Genomic DNA, 20,259 nt, shown 5'->3' with positions numbered 1-20,259 from the left:
ATCCAGGACCCTCCTCCTGAACTGAAAAGACAATGGCTTCCTCTTCATCCTCATCTTCCCCCACTTCTCAGCAGCCCCAGCCTCCTTCCCTGAATCCTCCTCCACACCCCAGCAGTCCAGGGCTGCCTTCCTCTAAGTACACTTCCCTGCTGAGGCCCACCACCGCCTCGCCACCAGTGACGCGCACCTTCAACCCTAACTTCTCCTCCCACCTGCAGATCCCACCTGCCATCAGAACCGTCCAGCTGGGGGAGCCGCCGACCCCACAAGCTGAAACTGCTGAAAACAAAAGCTGGCTCCTGCTCTTTTAAAATCCATCTCACCTTCTGCCTTTCTGATCCTGTCTGAGGCTTAACACCTGGATGTGGCACTTTCTCCGTGACTTGGCCCACGAGGCCAAGCCATGCCCACCTACCCCGTCAGCCAGGCCTGGCTCCCTTACTGCGTCCTAAAGCCAGGTTCAACAAGCCCCCGCTCTGGCTGCCACAGGGGTCCCCATGCTTCGTCCCCACCAGCCCTGTCCATGTAGATGATCTGCACTCCAGAACCTTCACAGGTTCCTCAGAGGTGACTGATAAAAGGCCACACTCCCTAGACACGTCCTTTATGTAGTTCTTTCCGCTCCTCTGTTCCATGACAAAAGCTCCAGTCTAACTCGATTTGTTGTTGCCAGAACATGGCCAGCTTATTCTGATGCAAGCTTTGTACAGCTCCTCCTCTCTGCAATAGCCTTGTTCCATCTATTGAAATCCTACTCATTCATCCCTCAAGTCAATGATGTGGAAAAAAAGTGGAGGGGAGGCTGCTGTAGATGAAGAGAGTCCTTGTGCAGCCCTAATGAATCCAAGGTTCCGGAAATGATCGGCAGCGGCTCTGAGAGACATTAAGACGTTAGTGCCTCCTGACAGAAGTACTCTCTACCACCTATTAAGTACCTTTGCAAAAACAGAATTTTTAAAAATAAAATCTGATCAAGTGTCTAGATTTAACTACCAATTTATAGACAATAAAGGTGATAAACAGATTAAAAACTACCATGAGACCACAATCAGCAAAATTCACATTATGGGAAAACTAACAGGGCAAACTACCCAGTTGCTCTTTTCAAACAAATAAAATGCGAAGAAAAAAGAAAAAGAAAGAGAGAATCTATAAATTCAAAGATAAAATACATCTTATGGACCTTATCTGGAACCTGATTCACACGTACTGAAAAAATATAAGAAATTGGGAAATATGAGCACAGCCAAATGTGTGATGATACTGATGGATAGTATTACTATTTCAGGTGTTATAATGGCATTGTGGTTATGTATGAAAATCTCTTGATATTGATTATCAATTATTTCAGATAAAATATCACAAAGTCTATAATATATTGCAACAAAAAATAACAGATGGGGCAAATTCTGCAAATATGAGTTGTGTTTAAGTCTACGGGATGTGAATGAAGGCTCTGAGTAACTTAATTTAACTTGGTGATTCTGCTCCCAGATTCAAAACTAAGGAATAATGAAAAATAGGAAGAAGGAAGGGAGGTAGAGAGGGAAGGAAGGGGAGACGCAGACCCTCATAAGCACTGCTCTCTGTAAGAGCCACTGTAACAGAATGAGGTGATGCTCTTTTTCTTTTTACAGACAAGGAAACTAAGGTTTGGAGAATCAAAGTAATTTGTGCACAAAAATTGCACAGGTACTCATGGGAACAGAGTTTAATGCAGATCTCCCACAAACTCTACAGCTTTCCTGTAAAGCACCAAGACATTCCCGATAGGTTTTTACCTTTATAACTAACCAGAAGCAATGTAAGAGCCCCACAGAAAGGGAGCAGTGAAGGACACTACCATTTGCCTCAGCCATGCAAAATGGCATGTTACTAAGCTATCCAAATGGCTTTCTAAAATGTCCATGAGGTATTAAGCAGAAAAAGCAGAAAGAGAATTTTAATACAGAAAAAATAGCCTGGAAAATGTTTTAAATGCATGGAAAGGGCAGAAATAAAAAGTGAGGTGTCATTATTGCTGCGTGTTGGATTCTTATTTCTTTTTCTTCACTATAACTGGAGAAAATTACCACTAATTGGGGTGGGAAGAGAAATCTTCCAGGCCCAACTCAAATGTTACCATGTATGTGAAACATTTTCCAGGAATGGTCTCCCCCAGCAGAAGCTGCTGCTTCTCTTTGCTGAAGGCCCACATGCAGCGCGGCTCCTGCCCAGCAGCCCCACCTGCCCTCCTCTGTGGGAAGCCCTCAAGAACTGGGCCCTCGTCCCAGAAATCTCTGCATCCACCACAGGACCCTGCATGCAGCGGGTCTGCAAAAACTTTTGTTGAACTAAATCTGGTAGCTTCCTCCCAACATTGATTGTTCTATATATTGTCTGTCAGCTGAATGAAGTTCAAGAACTATAGGGGTCTTGGGTAAACAATGACTTGCATAATGCTGAGAAGTACTGGGTTGGCCAAAAAGTCCATTAGGTTTTTCCCATACAATGACTCACCAGTGGTTGGCTGTCTAACAATTTTGTTAGACTGTACTGTCACAGCTGTCGTATCAGTGTGCATTTTTAAAAAACTTATCAAAACTGGGGCATTTTTTGTGCAGCCATTTTAATATTGAAGATGAAGAAAATATACATTTGTGGCATATTATGCTTTATTATTTCAAGAAAGGTAAAAACAACACTGAACTGCAAAACAATATTTGTGCAGTATATGGAGAAGGTGCTGTGACTGATCGAACATGTCAAAGTGATTTGCGAAGTTTCTTGGTGCTATTGACATCTTGGCAAAAAAAGTTCTTTGCTGTGGGGCTGTCTTACACATTGGAAGATGTTTAGCATTACCTCTCACATCGACCCACTGGAAGCTAATAGCGGGAGATAGCTGAAGTACTCAATATCCAAATCAATGAAGTTATTGGTGGAAATAAAAAATGTGTCTTTTGTTTTATGGAAAAAATGTAACAGATTTTTTGGATAACCCAATAACAAGTCCTTAGTACCCCGGGTGCCTCAGCCTAGTCCTGGCTCTGCCCTTCCTTGCTTATGTGAACACATAAGCACTCAGGAGTCCACAGCCACAGGGAACACCCATCAGTCACCCTACTCTCAGCTCTGCCCTAGGCTGCATAACCTCAGTGCCACCTACCACCCAAAAGGGAGCGAAGCTTAACTATGACTATGGCCCAACTACAGGCTCAAACCCCTGTAACAAAGCTACACCCATTGTTGAAGTCTTTCAACTTGTTTTTATGTCTCTACAAACTCAATGACAGCCTATCTACCCAGAAAATGGTCCGACTTTTCCTAGAAAATAACCCGCCCTGACTAAATATGTCATGACATACAATTTACCTAGTTATTATGATCTGGCTCAATAACCTGGGGGTTAAAAGTTTATTGCCCAAACAAGCTTGAAAAGATAAAATTCTTAGCTCAGTGTCACCTAAGAAAACAACACTATCACAACATAAAACAGGAGCTAGACCTATTAGGTCAACACTGGCAACCTTCATGAGGAGTGGTGGTGTGCCGACCACAAGTCCTTATTTATTTTGGACCCTGGCTTCTGGTCAAATGCCCCATCCAGCCTGAAAGGGACAATTCAGTAGCTTGCCAGACCTGTTGCAGGAGTCAGGAGCAATTCTGACTCAGAGAGAGCAGAAGTCATTCAAGACAGCAAAGATGCAGGCCAAGGCCAGGGCCAGGTAGCAGTGGTGGCATGAACATACCCTAATCTGAAAGCGCCTGCGCATTTGCAGTCCCTGACTCACGCTGACTAGCATCAGACCACATAACAGGCTGGTTTACCACCGCCTCCTCCCCTGGGCAGTAGGGAGAACTGCATCCCCGCCCCACCCTGCTGCAAGTCCTCAGTGGAACCTTTGCTGATACAGCTGCCCCATCTCCATCTCATAGATGGAGCATCTCAGACCTGAACCTCAGTCCTCCTGGCCCCAAATCCCAGTCTGCTACACTGAGCTAAACCACAAATACGAAACGAGGTGGCCAGATGTGATCGCTGTGCTCCCCTCTGGGCCAGCAGCCATGTCTGATCCCTGGGACAAGCTACATGCTCATGAAGTGGCAGATGAGGAGTGCTGGGGGTCCAAGACACTCCACAGACCCCCAGGTGACCACCAGGAGCTGGAAACAGCTTCTAGAGAAGCCCATTGTTTCCTGGAGCTGATATCACACCTTCCTACCACAGAAATTCCTATGACAGGACAGGATGACACAGAAATAGCACCAAGGCATTGCCTAGCTTCTCTTTCACCCAAATGTACTGAGGAGCCCTAAAATTCTAGCAATTAAAGAGAGGAATATTTGGTTAGTAGCAGAAAGACTATTCCGTTGCTCCTCCTGAATTTTTCATTCTGTGTTGCCTTTCCATTAAAATAAAAGTGAATTGTGTTTAAAATTCCTTCCCCACGTGCACAACAGACCCCTGCAAAGAGCTGACAGAACACAGCCTGTCATACCTGGGCTCACACAAGAAGGCCGTGTTTTCACCATCTGCTCTCCAAACCAGCCATTCCCGGAAGGACGGGTGGCAGAACATGCGGGTCTTGTCTCGCCTCTTAATGAGGAAGCAGGACAGGGCTTCCATCCTCTGCTGGAAGTCTTCCCACCCCTGCTCCCCCTGGATGTGGCCAGCGTTAATGGCCTGGAAGATCTGCTCGTCTGTCATGGGGTGGAGGGACGCGAGGGCCACGTTTAAGATCGGAAGTGCCCTTTCAAAGGCAGACTGGGTCATGAACTTCATGTTGCACTGCAGCAGATAGAGCTCAGACAGAGACACAGGCACCACCTTATAACTGGCGCTTTTGATGACCAAATGTCCCCTCTGGAAGAGGTCCAAGGTGAGTTTGAGGTACAGGTAGGAGCCGAGGCTCCGCAGCACCAGGTGGCTGCTCACTTTGCCAATGAGGGCAGCGTCAGCCTTGCCGTTCAGAGAGATATTGCTGAGGATGTCCTGGCTGCTGTGGACCCTGTGCTGGACGTAGGCATGCAAGTCGCTGTGAATGTCCTTGTTGTCGGGAAAGTCATCTAAGGAAAGCTTGACAAATGGCAGAGCACTTACAATTTCCTGTAAGAACAAAAAACAAGGAACAAAAAAAAACAGAACAAAACACACCAAAAAGATTTTTTTTCTTCCCCTTATGTCAGCTGCATTTCCAACCAGATTCACTCGTTTTCTTTCAAGGAGGATTTTCGTGGATTACAGGGACTCATTATTTTGTATTAAAACATGTAATAGGATAAGTTGAAGATAAAAAGCTTATGTGAAAGAAATCCTGATGCAAGATGGAATCAGTAAAGGCTTTTCCAAAGCCCTGATCTGAAGACTCAGAGCCAAGCAAGACGTAAGAGCGCCAGCAACAATGCCACCTGACCAGGCCCGCCAAGGGGCGGTGAGGCCCGGAGGTGACCTGATACCCATAATCCTTACATTGTGCAACCGGTTATATAACAAGGACAAACACAAACCACCACTGTCCATCTAAGAACACAGCCAGACACGGAGATAAGAGGCATCCCTCTCAGTACAGATACCAGGACTGGGTAACTGAGCCAGGAAACCTGAAGCAGCCCCCAGGCTGTGCCCAGTGACAGCCTGCTGTCATCACCAGGCGCCCCACGCCAGCATAGCCCGCTGTCATGTTAAGTTGCTGGTTTGTCGTAAACTTTTACATTGAAGTAATACATGCAGAAGTGTACAGATATAAGTGCACGGTGTCACTGATTTTCACGAAGTCAAATATCCCTGGTAACCAGCAGCCTGATCGAGAACGTCAGCTCCCTGACAGTCCCATGTCCCTGACTGGCTCTTCCCACCCTGGAGATAAGCACCATCCTGACTCTTAACTTTTCACTATCACTTCTGAAGTATTTAAGGACATCTCTCCATTGCATGTAATAACTAGAGGAGGCAGGCTGGTACAATTACTCCCATTTTATGTGGATGCTAACTAAACCTCTGAAAACTTACACAGCTGGTACAGAAAACACAGGACTCCTGCCCCTGTGCTCGGTTGATTGCTAGATCCTGCTTACTCCATGGGAAATGAATGAAAGGGGTACAAATCAAATTTCCATTTAAAAATAAATCAAGTTTGACTGCAGTCTATAATGCCACTTTTAATAAGAAAAAAGAACCCAAATGCTATTTTGATTCTTCTTTTTTACTTTTTTAAGATTTTATTTTTAGAGCAACGAGACGGAGGGAGAGAAGGGGAGAGAAACACTGATGTGAGGGAGAGAAACACTGATTGGTTGCCTCTTGCACACACCCCACCTGGGGACCAAACCCACGGCCCAGGCACGTGCCCTGACTGGGAATCAAACAAGTGACCTTTCACTTTGTGGGACGATACCCAACCAACTGAGCCACATTGGTCAGGGCCCAAATACTATTTTTAAATAAGTATCATAAAACGGAAAAAAAATTCAAAGTCTTTACTAAAAATAAACAAGGTAGAAGGAAGGAGTCAATGATGGAGATACAATTTTAGGGTTCAAATGAAGGAAACACGAGGAAGAAAAATTTAAAACATCACTCCTCATCTCAGTGCAAATTTTATCTTACGTTTTAAGTTTTCTGAAAAAAACAGACCTTCTTTCAGAATAGGTCTTAAAATCCTCTTGTTTATCCCTCCCTTTTTCCTTCATACAAAAAAAAAAAAAAAAAAAAAAAGGAAGAAAGAAAGGAAGGACGGACCCCCAGAATGAATAATGGTAAACTTCCATTTTAGAAGTACAAGGACAGGTCAATGCTAATAGAAAATTTACCTGACATCTCGATAAATGTGCCTTGATAGGTAAAAAGGTCAGAATTCTGCCCTGGCTGATATGGCTCAGTGGACTGAGTGCCAGCCTGCAAACCCAAGGGTCGCAGGTTCGATTCCCAGTCAGGGCACATGCCTGGGTTTCAGGCCAGGTCTCCAGTTGCGGGCATACGTGAGGCAACTGATTGATGTATCTCTCGCACATTGATGTTTTTCTCCCTTTCTTTCTCCCTCCCTTCCCCTCTCTAAAAATAACTAAATAAGTTTTTTAAAAGGGCAGCCTTTCACCCATTTGTGGTTCTGTGTACTAATATTTCAAAGTCTTAATATAGTTTTAAATTCATCAGCTAAATAGTTTACAACTGTTTAAATTATTAGCATTAATCACTGTAAAATTTGACTGTAAGGACTTGGAAAAAGATTTGAAAGTTCTTTTTTTACCTGAAAATTTGCTCTTACAGTCACAATCAACTTCAACCAGGCAGGAAATTTAGAGATAATCTTGGTAATAAATGAAGAAAGTGTATCTCCATAATCAGGTTTATGAAACTCAGCTTCATTCAAGCCATCTATCAAAATAATGTATTCTTCTTCAGGAATTTTCTGCTCTAAAGGATAAAATATATTTTTAATTAAGAAATTATACATTTCTATAAGGTGGCACCACCCAGTGTATTTTAATGCACAACTTAAAGTGTTAGGAAAAACTAAAAAGGTTTACATATGGCGAAAGAAATGGTTTACACAGAAGCATATTTTCTATTAAATGCATTATGGAAACTGGAGCACAGAGCCAAAGAGAAAACCACTTCTCACGAAACAGTTTTCAGAACCATATTGCATTACACATTTAGCAGAATTTCACCCATGTATATGATACAGTTAGTGGCCCATAACTACTGTCTCTGGGGTGGGTACAACAAAGATAACATACAGAGAGGAAATCTGGAAAAGGCCCTAGGCCCCCCGCCCCCACCAACAGAACACCTTCAGTGGATTTCTGGGGCAGCATCCAGCCCAAGGCACGTAGCTAGCCAGGGGTGAGAGTTATGCTTTAGAGGTTCCTAGAACAGGGCTCTTTCCTATAAATCTACACCTAGTTTCCTATTTATTAGCACCAACTTTCTGCCAAGGGAACTGAGGAGAAATGATGATATCTGTTTCCATTCCCTCTCTCTAGCACCTTTTGCAAGAAGTGCTATGAAGGCAGATAAACTAGCTCAAAAGGTAAGGAGGAGGAGGGATGAAAAACCTAAGGCCCATAATAACACTGATGTCCCCTATCTTGTAGAATATCCAAGGGCAATGAAGTCAGACTTCCAGAAACGGCCTTAGTTTCAACTTAACTGAGCAGAGGCCCTGAAAAAAACACACTGGCAATTCTCCTAAACAATCAACTTATCCCCCTGCTATGTAGGAGTACAAAATATGCAGGCAAGTTTCTAGAGCGTAAATCATCTAAATAACCTACAGTTGCAAATTAGCTACCTTGAAAATGTTGCACCGGGGAATTCTTATTAGAGATGCTTCATTTATAGCTACACCATTGGGGTGGGACCTTGGAAAGATGGTTCCGGGGAAGGAGAGGAGAGACGCAGATTCACCCACGTCTTCTCCCTGTGCCCAACTCACTGCCACCCCAGGGCCCAGCTGATGCCCCTCCTTCTAAGGATAGCCCTGAGGACCCTGAGTTGCTAACGAGGGGGTTCCAGCAGGCTGTCAGGAGGTACCGTTTCTCAGGTTCATGAGTGGTTCCAGCACGCCCCGCTTAAAGGCCGCAACGGGGTCCTGCACGCAGGATCGGAGGCTCAGCATGCTCTGCAGCTGGGGCTCCTGTATCAGCAGGTCCCTGTAGGCAGCCAGCTGATGGGACCGGCAGAGCAGAGCTGCGATGCTGTGCACGAACTCGGGCACCAGGCACGTGTAGGTGTTGTCAGCCTGGCAGTAGTGGTAGGCCACGACCTGAGGGGAGCAGACCAGAGTGTCACCTCACCCTCCTCACGCAGCTCCTTCCACGCTCTCACATGTGGACAAAATTCGAGCGTCCACAAGGTAATAAAACATGTTGCTTCTATTCCCCAAGGTAGAGACATAATTTAGCTTCACTGAGTCAGCAATTCCTTCATTCATTCATGTGATTTGCCAAGATCTAAGCGGCCTTTTCACTGTAGCCACAAATCCGTCTTGATTAGCACTAAGATCAGCACCAGTCAGTGGCTACAAAGGCTGTGCTAGAAATTCACAGTTGCTTCCTCGCCATGGCAGGAGGGCAGGCAGCCTGGCTGGAGCCCTCAACCCCCTGCCCACACCCCCACCACATGGACACCGTGCAGAAGTTCTACAATGACAATCGGAAAAATCAAAGTTGGACATGAGCACATTTCTGCCTACCCTGTGAGAGGATAGGCAGAGGGAGGTTCCTGCCTAAGCGTTGAAAGGATGACAAGGGTCCCCTCCATTGGAACAGATGTGAGGTGGCAGGAGGTTATTCGTTAGCATCTCCAAGGAGAGTGACAGATGCGAACTGTCTTGGGAATGAATGGGACACTGCAGATAAATGAAAAACCTGATATTTTGCTCAATGAGGATGAACTGAGGAACATGAGGTAAGGAAGGAGAAAAAGGTCCAAGCACTCGTGGAAAGTGCTTTAGGTGGTTCAGCAGCACCCGAGTCTGAGCCGTCCCCCTCAGTTCTACAACCCCTGTACACAGAGAAGAACCACGAGCTACGGCTCACAGCTGAGGGCAAATGCCGTGCCAGGGCGACACCGATCAGCAACAAGAGATCTGTGGTCAGATAACAGGTCTCTGGACTCTTAAAAAGCAAGTGGCAGGAGGAGATGTGGCCAATTTGGAACCTTCACATGGCTTCTGTTCTAGACTAAATTTATCAGCAACACCCAGAGGAAAGACAACTGCTCTTCCACTGGCCCTTAGGCAGAGATTAGCAGGATCCCACAAGGACCCATGAGCTGTTACAAACCACCAATGAAAGAGCCTGGACCACAGTCTATCCAGTACCCAACAGTGCGTCATGAAAACAATTTGGAGCCTAACACCTTTTTAAAAAAAAAATAAATAAATAAAATGAATATTATAGGATGTAAGAGTAAGTATAGTCTTGTGATGTTTTAGCTTCAGTTGTGTGTGTGAGCACCAGGTCTCTAGTGTAAGATCGATTTCTTATTGTGGGTCACAAATGGTGTGAAAAATCAGAGTGGCCGGTGCTCTGTCGTCTGCTCAGGTCATCTGTTCACGCACAGAGGACTGGTCAGGGCACGGGGGCTGCCCATGCCGGGGAAGCAGAAGTGAGGAACAGGGATCTCGGGCAGAGAAGCTCTCGTTTTAGTCCCCCTGTACCCACCTCCCACCCCGGGGGCTTCCTCACCAGATGCCCCTCATCACTGCCCACCCTGCCCCCTGGTTCTCCAGCTCTACCACCTCGCAGCACTGCTGCTGGGGAGACCCAAGCGGCTCACCCAGAATGAGATATGAAAGATTTAGCACAGGAGGACGGCTTGTAAACCTGTGACGGAAGCTGAGCAGATGAAAATTTCAGAAGGGCCTTGACAAGCATAAATTTATGGAGGGAAAGTCAGCCAAGTCTCTTTTACAACATCCCAAGAAAGACTCAGGGAGCCAAGGGCCCAGGCCCAGTGTGGGCAGGTGGCCCGGGGGGCACGTTAAAGGCTCCCACTCCCCTTCCTGCTCTCATGCCAACAGTACAGGTGGATTTGTGCCAAATACAATAATACCTCCTACTGATGGAGGAATTTTCAATCTATTATTTAAGATGAATACAAGTCCACTGCCAATGTCTTAAGATAGTTATTTCCATTCATACTTTTCGTTTGCAGTACTCTAATGCAATTTTATCAAAACTTATACTTTTGCATCAAGCAACTGCTATCTCTGTTGTAAGAGCTCTTTTATAATTCATTTTTCAGGTGCCAAACTCTCTGGAAGTTCTCGTAGACCAGGAGCACATTACCTTGGAAGCGAGGTATTTCACTGAATCTTCTCTTGGTCTTTGGCTTTCAGGAGCATCAGATCTTGACCCAGCTGGCGTTTTAGCCACATTGCTACCACCTGTAGAAGTACTCGGTGAGAGCAATGGAGTGAATGGAGGATCCGGGGAGGAATCGGAAGCTGCAGAGAAGAGAGACCAATTCCATTGTTTGCAACATCACAATAGGGATATGTATTGTGGGATAGTGAATGTAGTTCTTGATTAGAGACAAGAGAGCACAGGTGATGAGTGAACGTGGCACCAAACGCACAGGTGCACATGGGAACGCCAGCCCTCCTCAGCCCTGCCTCCTACCCAGGCAGCTGTCCTCCCTGGAGAACTGCTGCTTCTCATTTACTTTATTAGATTATCTTTGGTTTAAAAGAAAAATATCTTGTATGGCTCACATGTTCCTGGTTCACTATGTTAGAGACACTTTCTTTTAATGGGTTTACTGCACATAAAAGAAGCCATAATTAGTCAAATATTTGGCTACACCATCCCATTTCTAAGTTAGTTTTTATGTTTTCGGTAAATCCATTATAGAAGACAAAGGCTACAGAGCACAGGGTACAAAAGAATTCTGTGCACATTCCTTCTGGCCTGTTCTGCCAGGAGCCTACCCGCTTTGGTTTTAGGACTAAAGATTCCCCTGGGTACTTGATCAGGCCTCCCTGGCCCACCTCTGCTCATATAGAGAGGGAGACACAAGGGAAGGCTGCCCCCACCCCAGTCATATCTACACAGGCCCTATGAGAGATGGGCCCCCAAACAGTTCTCCAACGAATGGTCAAAAACCTGATACAGCAGCTGGAACAACTTGAGGAAAATTGGGAATTTATGTCTCTCCAAACAGGCACTTCCTCCATCTATCTTACGTTAATATGATGAGCTAGACAAGCAGTTAAACATGGACATACTTTTAGGTGATGAACTGGGGCTGTTGGAAGCAATCTGCCTCATGCGGCTCCCGTGGCAGCTCAGGGCCACCAGCTTAGAGATGATGGCTGTCTTCCCAAAGCCCACATTTCCAATGACCACCGCGCCTCTGTTTTCTGTCAGTTCTGTGTTTCTCAAGTTTTCTTCTATCTGGTGAAAGAGCCAATCCCGTCCCACAAACACTGAGTCTGTTGTGATGCTCGGTACTTCAAACAACAGGGGCTTCAACAAGATGTCTTGTGGCTTGTAGGGAGCAAATCGTGCTTAGGAAAAGAAAGATCACTTTTTGAAGAATGTCATATTTTATACACACACACATGCACACACACAAACCCCTCAATTTATCATTACATGTATGTTACACTTGGTACAGCCTGTAGTTTTACCCCAAAAGGGATGTGTATTTCTAATCTGAACCTGTTAACACTTCTGTAATACTTCATTTACTATACACTGTTGGTACTACAAAGTATTCCATTAACATGACTTTCTAGTCCTTTCATGCCTCAAAATTACTCTTATGACTCAAGGCAGACACACAGAGAATTAGAGAAAGTGATTCCAAAGGCCAAACTGTGTCTCACCCGTTTACCTTAAACAGTATTTAAGACACATTTTCTCCACTGCCGTGTGAGTAAGATGAAAATGTGCTTTTCCTAGAGGTAGGGCCCCAGCTCTCCTTTGGGGGTCAGAGCACTTTGCCCTGCGGGTGAGTCTGTTGACCACACAACTGTGCATTAGGGGCAGATGTAGGAGGTGGCAATACAGCCCAAGGAAGTGAAACAAAGTTGATTCTTTGTTGATGACAAAAAATACAATGAGGGAGTGTTAAACTACTCCTCACTTCAAAATAACATGTTGCAGAATTATCTTTCAATTCTAGAAAGAAGTTAATAACCTGCATGTTTTAAGAAGTCCAAAATTGTTAAGGATGACCCCCAGCACGCCTTCCAGATAAACTTTTAACACACACACCCTTCATTCACGTCATGTTTTAAAAGCAGTTGGATTAAATGCTGGTTATCACAGACTTTCAGCTTTTAGTGAAGGAGCTCACCATATCCGCTAGGACAGCAGACACAAGGATAAATACCTTTGACTTCCTGTGCCCTACCTCCAGCCGTATTGTGCCATGGTAATCTAATTGACGTTCGAAGAGGAGCATTTCTCTGTCCATCTAAATAACTCAAATCTTCCAATTTGGTTGAGCTTGTCGCTGTAAAATGAAACTCAAGTTTAATCTCTTCAAAGTTGAGCTTAGTATCATACCCAAGTTACTATAATTATAAATTACTAAGCAATTCCGTTCAGGCATTCAACAAAATTTACTTCAAGGTAATGCTGGTTTTGTTCACCCACCCAGGTTTATTTTTCCAGTACTACTATGAACCAAAAAGCGATAAAAGATTAAGTGCTGCTCATTCTTAAACGAAAGCATATTGATATGGTTGCTAACAATCTCCATGATTCCTAGAAACAAAGTTCACCATAAATTTTTACAAAGAAATGTGATAATCAAGTGTTACTCCAAAAAGCTCCAGAACTCACTGTAAACACGCAGGATGGTGCTAGTGGTCTCTGCAGCCCAGAGACCCTGCCGCTGGTGCCAGAATCCCGGGCTTGCTCATTAAGTGAGCAGATTCTGCACGTGCAGTTCCACAGTGCTCATAAGCCTAAAATTCACCTGCTGAATATAAAGTAGCTATGTGGAGCCCTGGCTGGTGTGGTTCAGTGGGTTGAATGCCAGCCTGCAAACCGAAAGGTCCCTGGTTTGATTCCCAGTCAGGGCACATGTTTGGGTTGTGGGCCAGGTCCCTAGTTGGGGTCATGTGAGAGGCAACCAATCGATGTATCTCTTGCACCCTGATGTTTCTCTCCCTCTCTTTTTCTCTCCCCTCCCCTCTCCCTAAAAGTAAATGAAATCTTTTTTTTTTAAAAAAAAGTAGCTTTGTGGACTTCACTGGAAATAAACATAGCCCTAAGCTTCAAATGTTTGTGTGTAAATATAACATATTATATGATATTCCATATGTATATACTTTTAAAAATTCTGAAAATAAGTACTCACATTTACCTCTGATTAAATCAGTAAGATTTATAGCACATAGGTACATTTTTAAAAAGGATATAGGGTCTATTCAAACATACATAGTTGGATTATAAAAATAACTAATGCAAAATAATTTTACTAATTCTCAGCAAATCTTAGAAGCAAATATACAGTGTGTTTTTGCCTTAAAAAAACAAAACAAAACAAAAATCTCTTAATTATAAACACATCCTAGGTCACAATAAGAACTCTGAATAAAATTAATCTAATTTGGTCTGTGGGTTAAGTGGCCCAATATAAACTACTGTCGCTCTTAGACATACAATGATCTTCCAGGATAATAAAACACAGATGTGATCTCAGGGCAAATGAGGAGGAAGAGGGAGTGACATTCCAAGGGCTAACTAAGACTTCTAAGGACTGGAGAAATTGTGAGTGGGACCAAGTTTCAAGGGACAGAAGTCAAGTTGGGCCATCTGTCTGCCAAAAACCCCCTGGGTCTGACTCAGCATCCAGCCGCTGACCGGCACCATCTGCCTGATCCGGGCGCTTCCTACTTTCCCTTCCAAGGCCTCAGTCCTTTCCGCCCTCACCATCAGCACCATCCTCTTCTTCAGCTGACAAGCACCTGGGTGGCTCTGTGGCCTGGCTCTGTGACAGCGTGTCCCCCTCCTGCTGCATTCTCCAAAGGGCAATTGACTGTGCACCCTGCTCACCCTCCCAGTCCGTGCAGAAACACCCGACACCCTAACTTTACAGCAGCACACACTTATGCTTCTGTATTCTCTCAGTGCACACCCACACCCTCTTTGCACACCGTGTGCACATTCACATCAGTGCTTCACACGATCTTCCTGTTGGAAAGATTCCACTAATTCCTTATGCAGGACTTCCACATGCGCCTAAGCTATGGGAGTTGAACAGCGGCCGCCAGCTTCTCGACAGGTCCTTCACAACCAGGCTGCGGGGGACACCAGGACCACACCCATCACCCTGGCTTCCTATAACAATACACCTTGGAGCATAATTTCGGGCTCCTGACTGGGACCCAGGCCTCTGCAGCTGCCCCTCTCCTAGGCCTGGCTCATCAGGAATAACCCCACATGCCCGGGGCTGAGGTAGAAAGGACAACAAACAGTGTAACCCATAAGCCAGTTCATGAATGTGAACAGCCACGAATCCCGCTGCTTCAGCGCAGGAGACCACAAAGATGCCTGGAGCCTCAAAAGGGTTTCCCATTTCTCTTCTTCTTCTGACCTCTTAAAACATGACATTGTTTATAATTTCGAGACAGTCAAAAGGACTAAGAATCTGGGACTGGAAAGGGCTAAATTATTCCAAAGAAGAGAGAGACAAACAAGCCCTTGTTTGACACAGATGCAAGAGATGACGTTTCGAATGCCTGTTTTCAGATTTCCAGTCACCACACCGTCAGCTCCAAAGTGTGCAGCAAGTGGCCGAGCGACTCCACAGTTAGGTATGATTAAGCTGGGCCATCACGGACCGCCGCTCAGCAGGGCTGCAGGCCACCAGCTGCCTCTGCCTTCTGAGGGGCTGTCAAAGCCACGGAGAGAGGCACTGGAGAGTAGCAGCAGGGCCGCTCCAGTTGCCTCCCTCTGCACCCAGCGGCCCCACCTCGCAGAGCTGGTGCGCGGACCCCACTCTGCCTTCTCATACATGCCTACAGTAGGTTCTCAGACGTCATCAGTACCAGAATCAGACCCGCTTCTGGTCTTTAACACCAAAACCTTTCAAAATCCTAAACAGTATTCAGAGCTGAGAAAAACCAGAGGTAAAGCAATAATTCCATGGGCAATAAACCTATTGAGAATATCTCTACAATTAAATTAATGGCACACTTAGCGCACACACATTGTGTCCAACATCTGGGTGAGAAGTACACTGGAATATGTTCCAGAAAGTGTTTTTTGGAGGGACGGGGGCAGGTGGAGAGAGGCAGTGCGGGGTGGGGTGGAATGGAAGGAGAGGCACAAGGAAACTCCTCTAAGCTGAGCAAAGAGACACATCTGTGGAAATACAATGGACTAACCTAGCAAAAGTGAATGCCATTAGGTCCAGGTGATTGCCAGTTACAGAGTTTTAAGACAGCTGCTAGGAATTATGTTTGTTGGTTTCCTGGAAAACTAAACAGTGTTCTGTGATCCACTTAGGAAGTATTTCAAAAGGAAAAATAAAGTAGTCAAAAATAGAACTTCATTACCCAACTTCTAAATGACGTGAGACAGCATTTTAAAGGGCTCTCGGTGTTTTTTACGGAAGGGAATAGGTGTCCCTGCCATTCATCCTGGTGGGACGTGCAGCACCGTCCTAAACCAACTGCACTCTAACCCATCCTTTACAAAGACGACCTCTGCGCAGTTAATCTCCAAACCTAGCCAACCTATTTTTATCATCTTGGACATAAAAATTTCACTGGACTAGATGGTTAACAGTGAACAGACAACCACAGTTCTTTGTAACAGGCTCGATGACAAAAATAGCTGGCAACCCCAAGAACTCATTCCCACACCCTCCCCTGCCCCAGGGGTGCGGCGGGTCCCTTGAGGCCAGCGTCAGTGTGAACACAGGCCTTCACCCACCAGTCCTTACTCTGCACACACCAAATCAAATCATTTGATGTTTCCTAGTAAATGGACACTTATGTGTGCTTACATGAATCTGACATGCAAATACTTCTGAGAGACTGCAGTACACGGCTCCTTACATATTACCGTAATCCTGCTAACACCGAGTGTTGCCCACTGCCCTGTTTATAGCATCCTGCCTTCTAATTAGTAGACAAACGGTGCTGCATATGCTATAGACAACCTGAATTTTTTATTCTTTTCAGCAATACTTGAAAAAAATCTTGCCATTCCCTCTTAACTGAGGTTCAGCTTTAGGGGTAGGAGGGCAGGCCATGAAAAATCTACCAGACTCCTAGCTTGTCAACAGACACTCTGATGTAAGGGACTTACCTACTTCCTTTCAAAATATGCTTTTAGTTTATAAGATGTACAACAGGGAAGAAATGAGCAAATCCATTAGGCCAGGAAGTCACTGCTCACGCCCAGAGGTAAAACCCTCCCAGTCCCACAGGAGGTCTTGCTCAAGTGCACATGGAGAAGCTAATGAATGGACAGGGCAGAAACCAGACAGCCCTGCTCTATAATCACTGCAGACACCTGGGAACACTAAGCTCACACCCACTGTCACTTCACAGGGTAGGAGACCACAGGCAAGTACATCAGGCAGAAAACATCACCCCAAAGGGGTGTTTTAACACTGTTGAATTAATTTATTAATGTGTTTCCTAATTTTAAAATAGCTTCATGAAATTGAGCTACCAAGTTTTAGCATAATACAAATGAAGCATTCCTGACAACCTGGTAAATCTGGCCTAAAATGCCTTGGATGCCACATATTAAGCCATAGGTGGTGGAATGGTAGTGGGAGGACACAAGCTTCTGGAAGAACTGTCACTCAACATGCATAAAGCTCTACAGTACATCTCTCTGGCAGACATGCCAAACCCTCCTCTGGAGCAAGGCCATTTTATTTCCTTTGAAGCAAATTAGAGTTGCATCTCAGAACTTTTCCATTAAAGCAATTTACTTATCAGCTATCAGCTGCTTCGGAGTTCCATACCCAACAACAACCAGAGTGACCAGCCACATTCTGAAGGAGCAGTATAAATCACAGAAAAATCCTCTGATGTGGGAAGAGAGAACCTGGGTCCATGCATTAGGAGAGGAGAAATTTTAAGCACTGCATTGGTAACAAAGAATGACCAAAACAAACCCTGACTGGGTAGCTCAGTTGGTTAGAGCATCATCCCAATATGCCGAGGTTGCGGGTTCAATCTCCAGTCAGTACACATTAAAGAAGCAACCAACGAATACATAAATAAGTGGAACAACCAATCAATGTTTCTCGCTAACACCAATAAATAAATATTTTTTTAAATAACCAAACAAGTTCCTCTTCTATGTAAGTTCCTCTTCTACATTCAACCCAAGGAAACTGAGTTTAGAAACTTGGGACCTAAAAACAGGACTGACAGCTCAGAGGCAGAGCTCCTTCACCACTTACACCTCCAACTATTCTCCTGGCTTGACACCACCCACTGACCAGTCATGTGGCAACAGGCACCACTTCTGTATCCAGCCAGCCCATTGTGTCTGTTTCCAGTTCCTTGACTGAGAGCTCTCACTTCCACTGCTTATGCTTTCAGCTGTGAGATTCCTTCTAACAGAATTATATAGAAACTGGACCCCCATCTGTATGATGGGCCTCAATGATAAAAACTAAATTTGGAAGTTGAATTAGACATTCTTTGAGCTGATATTAACAAACTCACTCAAAAGCATGATTCCTGTTTACCAAGTTGTAATGCCAAGTCATGAATTTATTCAGGCTTAAAGTGATAAAAATAAGGACAGAATTTGTGGTACTTTCTTCTCTCATAGACAAAGGGCCATACAGTCTAACTTTCAGATTTAAAGAATTCCAGAGCAGAAGGATCACTTAAGAAACCATTCATCCCTGGCTGGTGTGGCTCTGTGGACTGAGCACCAGCCTGCAAAACAAGAATCGCAGGTTCAATTCTGTCAGGACACATGCCTCGGTTGCAGGCCAGGTCCCCAGTTGGGGGCATGCAAGAGGCAACCACACATTGATGTTTCTCTCCCTTGCTTTCTCCCTCTCCTCCTTTCTCTCTAAAAGAAAGAAAGAAAGAAAGAAAAGAAGGAAACAAAGAAAGAGAGAGAAAGAGAGAAAGAAAAAGAAAGAAAGGAAGAAAGAAAGAAAATCTTAAAAAACAAAAAATTCAGTGCAGCCTTATGTTTACACATGGGTAAACTAAGGTCTAGAAAAGGTAAGTGCCTGACCCATGATCACAAAGCTGGCACGTGTTAAGAATTAGCTTCCCAAATGAAAAGAGTGAACTTGGGGAACCCCAGACCCAGTAAGATAACCATTCCAAGGGGACGCACAGCCTTACCTGCAACTGAGTTGGGCCGTGGCATTATTAGCGAGCTGGAGCTCTGAGAGTAAGGGACCGGACCATCTCCAACTGAGGCTTCAGCTTTGGGCGGCGCACTCTCCGCTGACCCGGGGGGCTCCTCTTCTGCCACTGGGGAGCAGTTATCTGCCCTGCGGTCATGAAGCACTCCCTTCTGCACCCCTAACCTTAGGCTTCCGTCCTTATTCCATTCCAAACTGGAGCCACTCCGGTCATCATTTTCCGATGAACTTGTAATTGTGGCTGAAAGGAGAGACCAAAATAGTTTGAAAGGGGCCAGGCATAGCTGGGGCGGTTGAGAGTTAACACACACACACACACACTGCCCTTTTCATGATCAAGGGAAAATTTTCCAGTCCACGCAGATTTTTATCAAAGTATGTTTCATACGATGTATTTTGGTAAATTAGAAGAATGTTGCTTATCAGGGGAAATAAACTGCTAAATTATTCTACAGGGGAGGAGAAGAACTCTAATAAGAAGATAATGAAAAAGCTGTCTAAAAGTATCTAAGAGTTAATGGTATATCTGTGTAATTTGGAGATGATGTTGCCTCTCTTTTTAACACAGATGAAATTGCTCACAAAAGAATTTATATTCCATTAAATTCTTTTGAACCTTTAAATAATTTTTCCAAATTAACAACATTTGTGTATGGGAGGAGGGGGTAGGGAGGCACCATGGTTAATGCAGAAAAGATGCAGAAGAAAAATCTGTGAAAATGAAAATATGATTATAGAGCCAAGCAGAGAATTTTGTCTTTAGAATTAAACTTTGGAACATCTGCTCAAGACAATCCAGAGAGGCTGACTTGACTTTACTCCCTTAGTGGCACAGAATGGAAAGCCTCTCTGTAAACAGCACAAGGAAAACACAAGCCTGGGAAGGGACACATGATTGCAGAATTAAAATTTAACCTCTAAGAAAGAAAAGCAGCACAGAAGAAGCTCTAGAGAGGAGGACTATCATGAAGAAAAGCAGCAATACAGGGTAGGGCAAAAGTAGGTTCACAGTTGTAAGTACGTGAATCAGTTTATTCTTGTATTATTATTTATTAATTGTTGTACTACTTCCCATATGAGCAATTGTAAACCTACTTTTGCCCCACCCGGTATTCACTCTATGCAGCTTCTATAAACCGCCACTTCCAATATCTGAGCCATACGTGATCTCCTCGCAAGCCCTGGTCACCAAGGCACTGGCTTGTGTCCTTGAGCACAGGAGCCATGACCTCTGATCACGCTGTGTCTCCTGTTTGGATCCCAGCAGCCTTGGCCCTTCACTGCTGGACTTAGGTGGGGTCAGAGTGCATTCAGAGCCCAGTGCCTGGGTTAAGCTGTTTCAATCAACATAACAGGAGGGCACATACTTTTTTATCAGCAGGCTGGTAAATCAGCTCCAAACAGAGTCTGTTATCTAGAATCAAAAGGTCCAAGGGGTTTTGTTTAAT

At 44.7% G+C, this 20,259-nt stretch overlaps 1 protein-coding gene across 1 annotated transcript in view; it reads right to left on the bottom strand.

The window, feature by feature from the left end:
• The window catches only part of TANC1 (tetratricopeptide repeat, ankyrin repeat and coiled-coil containing 1), a 220,805-nt gene that overhangs the window by 43,275 nt on the left and 157,271 nt on the right, over positions 1-20,259 (bottom strand). Inside the window, exons 8-14 of the mRNA XM_090280133.1 lie at positions 18,789-19,052; positions 12,851-12,952; positions 11,718-11,999; positions 10,780-10,937; positions 8,519-8,750; positions 7,230-7,396; positions 4,482-5,089 (exon numbers count right to left, since the gene is read on the bottom strand). Of these exons, the coding sequence (XP_090136259.1) occupies positions 4,482-5,089; positions 7,230-7,396; positions 8,519-8,750; positions 10,780-10,937; positions 11,718-11,999; positions 12,851-12,952; positions 18,789-19,052 (1,813 nt within the window). The remainder of the gene's footprint in view (positions 1-4,481; positions 5,090-7,229; positions 7,397-8,518; positions 8,751-10,779; positions 10,938-11,717; positions 12,000-12,850; positions 12,953-18,788; positions 19,053-20,259) is intronic.

The sequence above is a fragment of the Furipterus horrens genome, unplaced genomic scaffold (assembly GCF_987537825.1).
Source record: "Furipterus horrens unplaced genomic scaffold, mFurHor1.1.pri manual_scaffold_1, whole genome shotgun sequence".
Taxonomy (NCBI): Eukaryota; Metazoa; Chordata; class Mammalia; order Chiroptera; family Furipteridae; genus Furipterus; species Furipterus horrens.
Note: the sequence above shows the minus strand (reverse complement) of the source record. Positions and strands in the feature narration are given on the sequence as shown.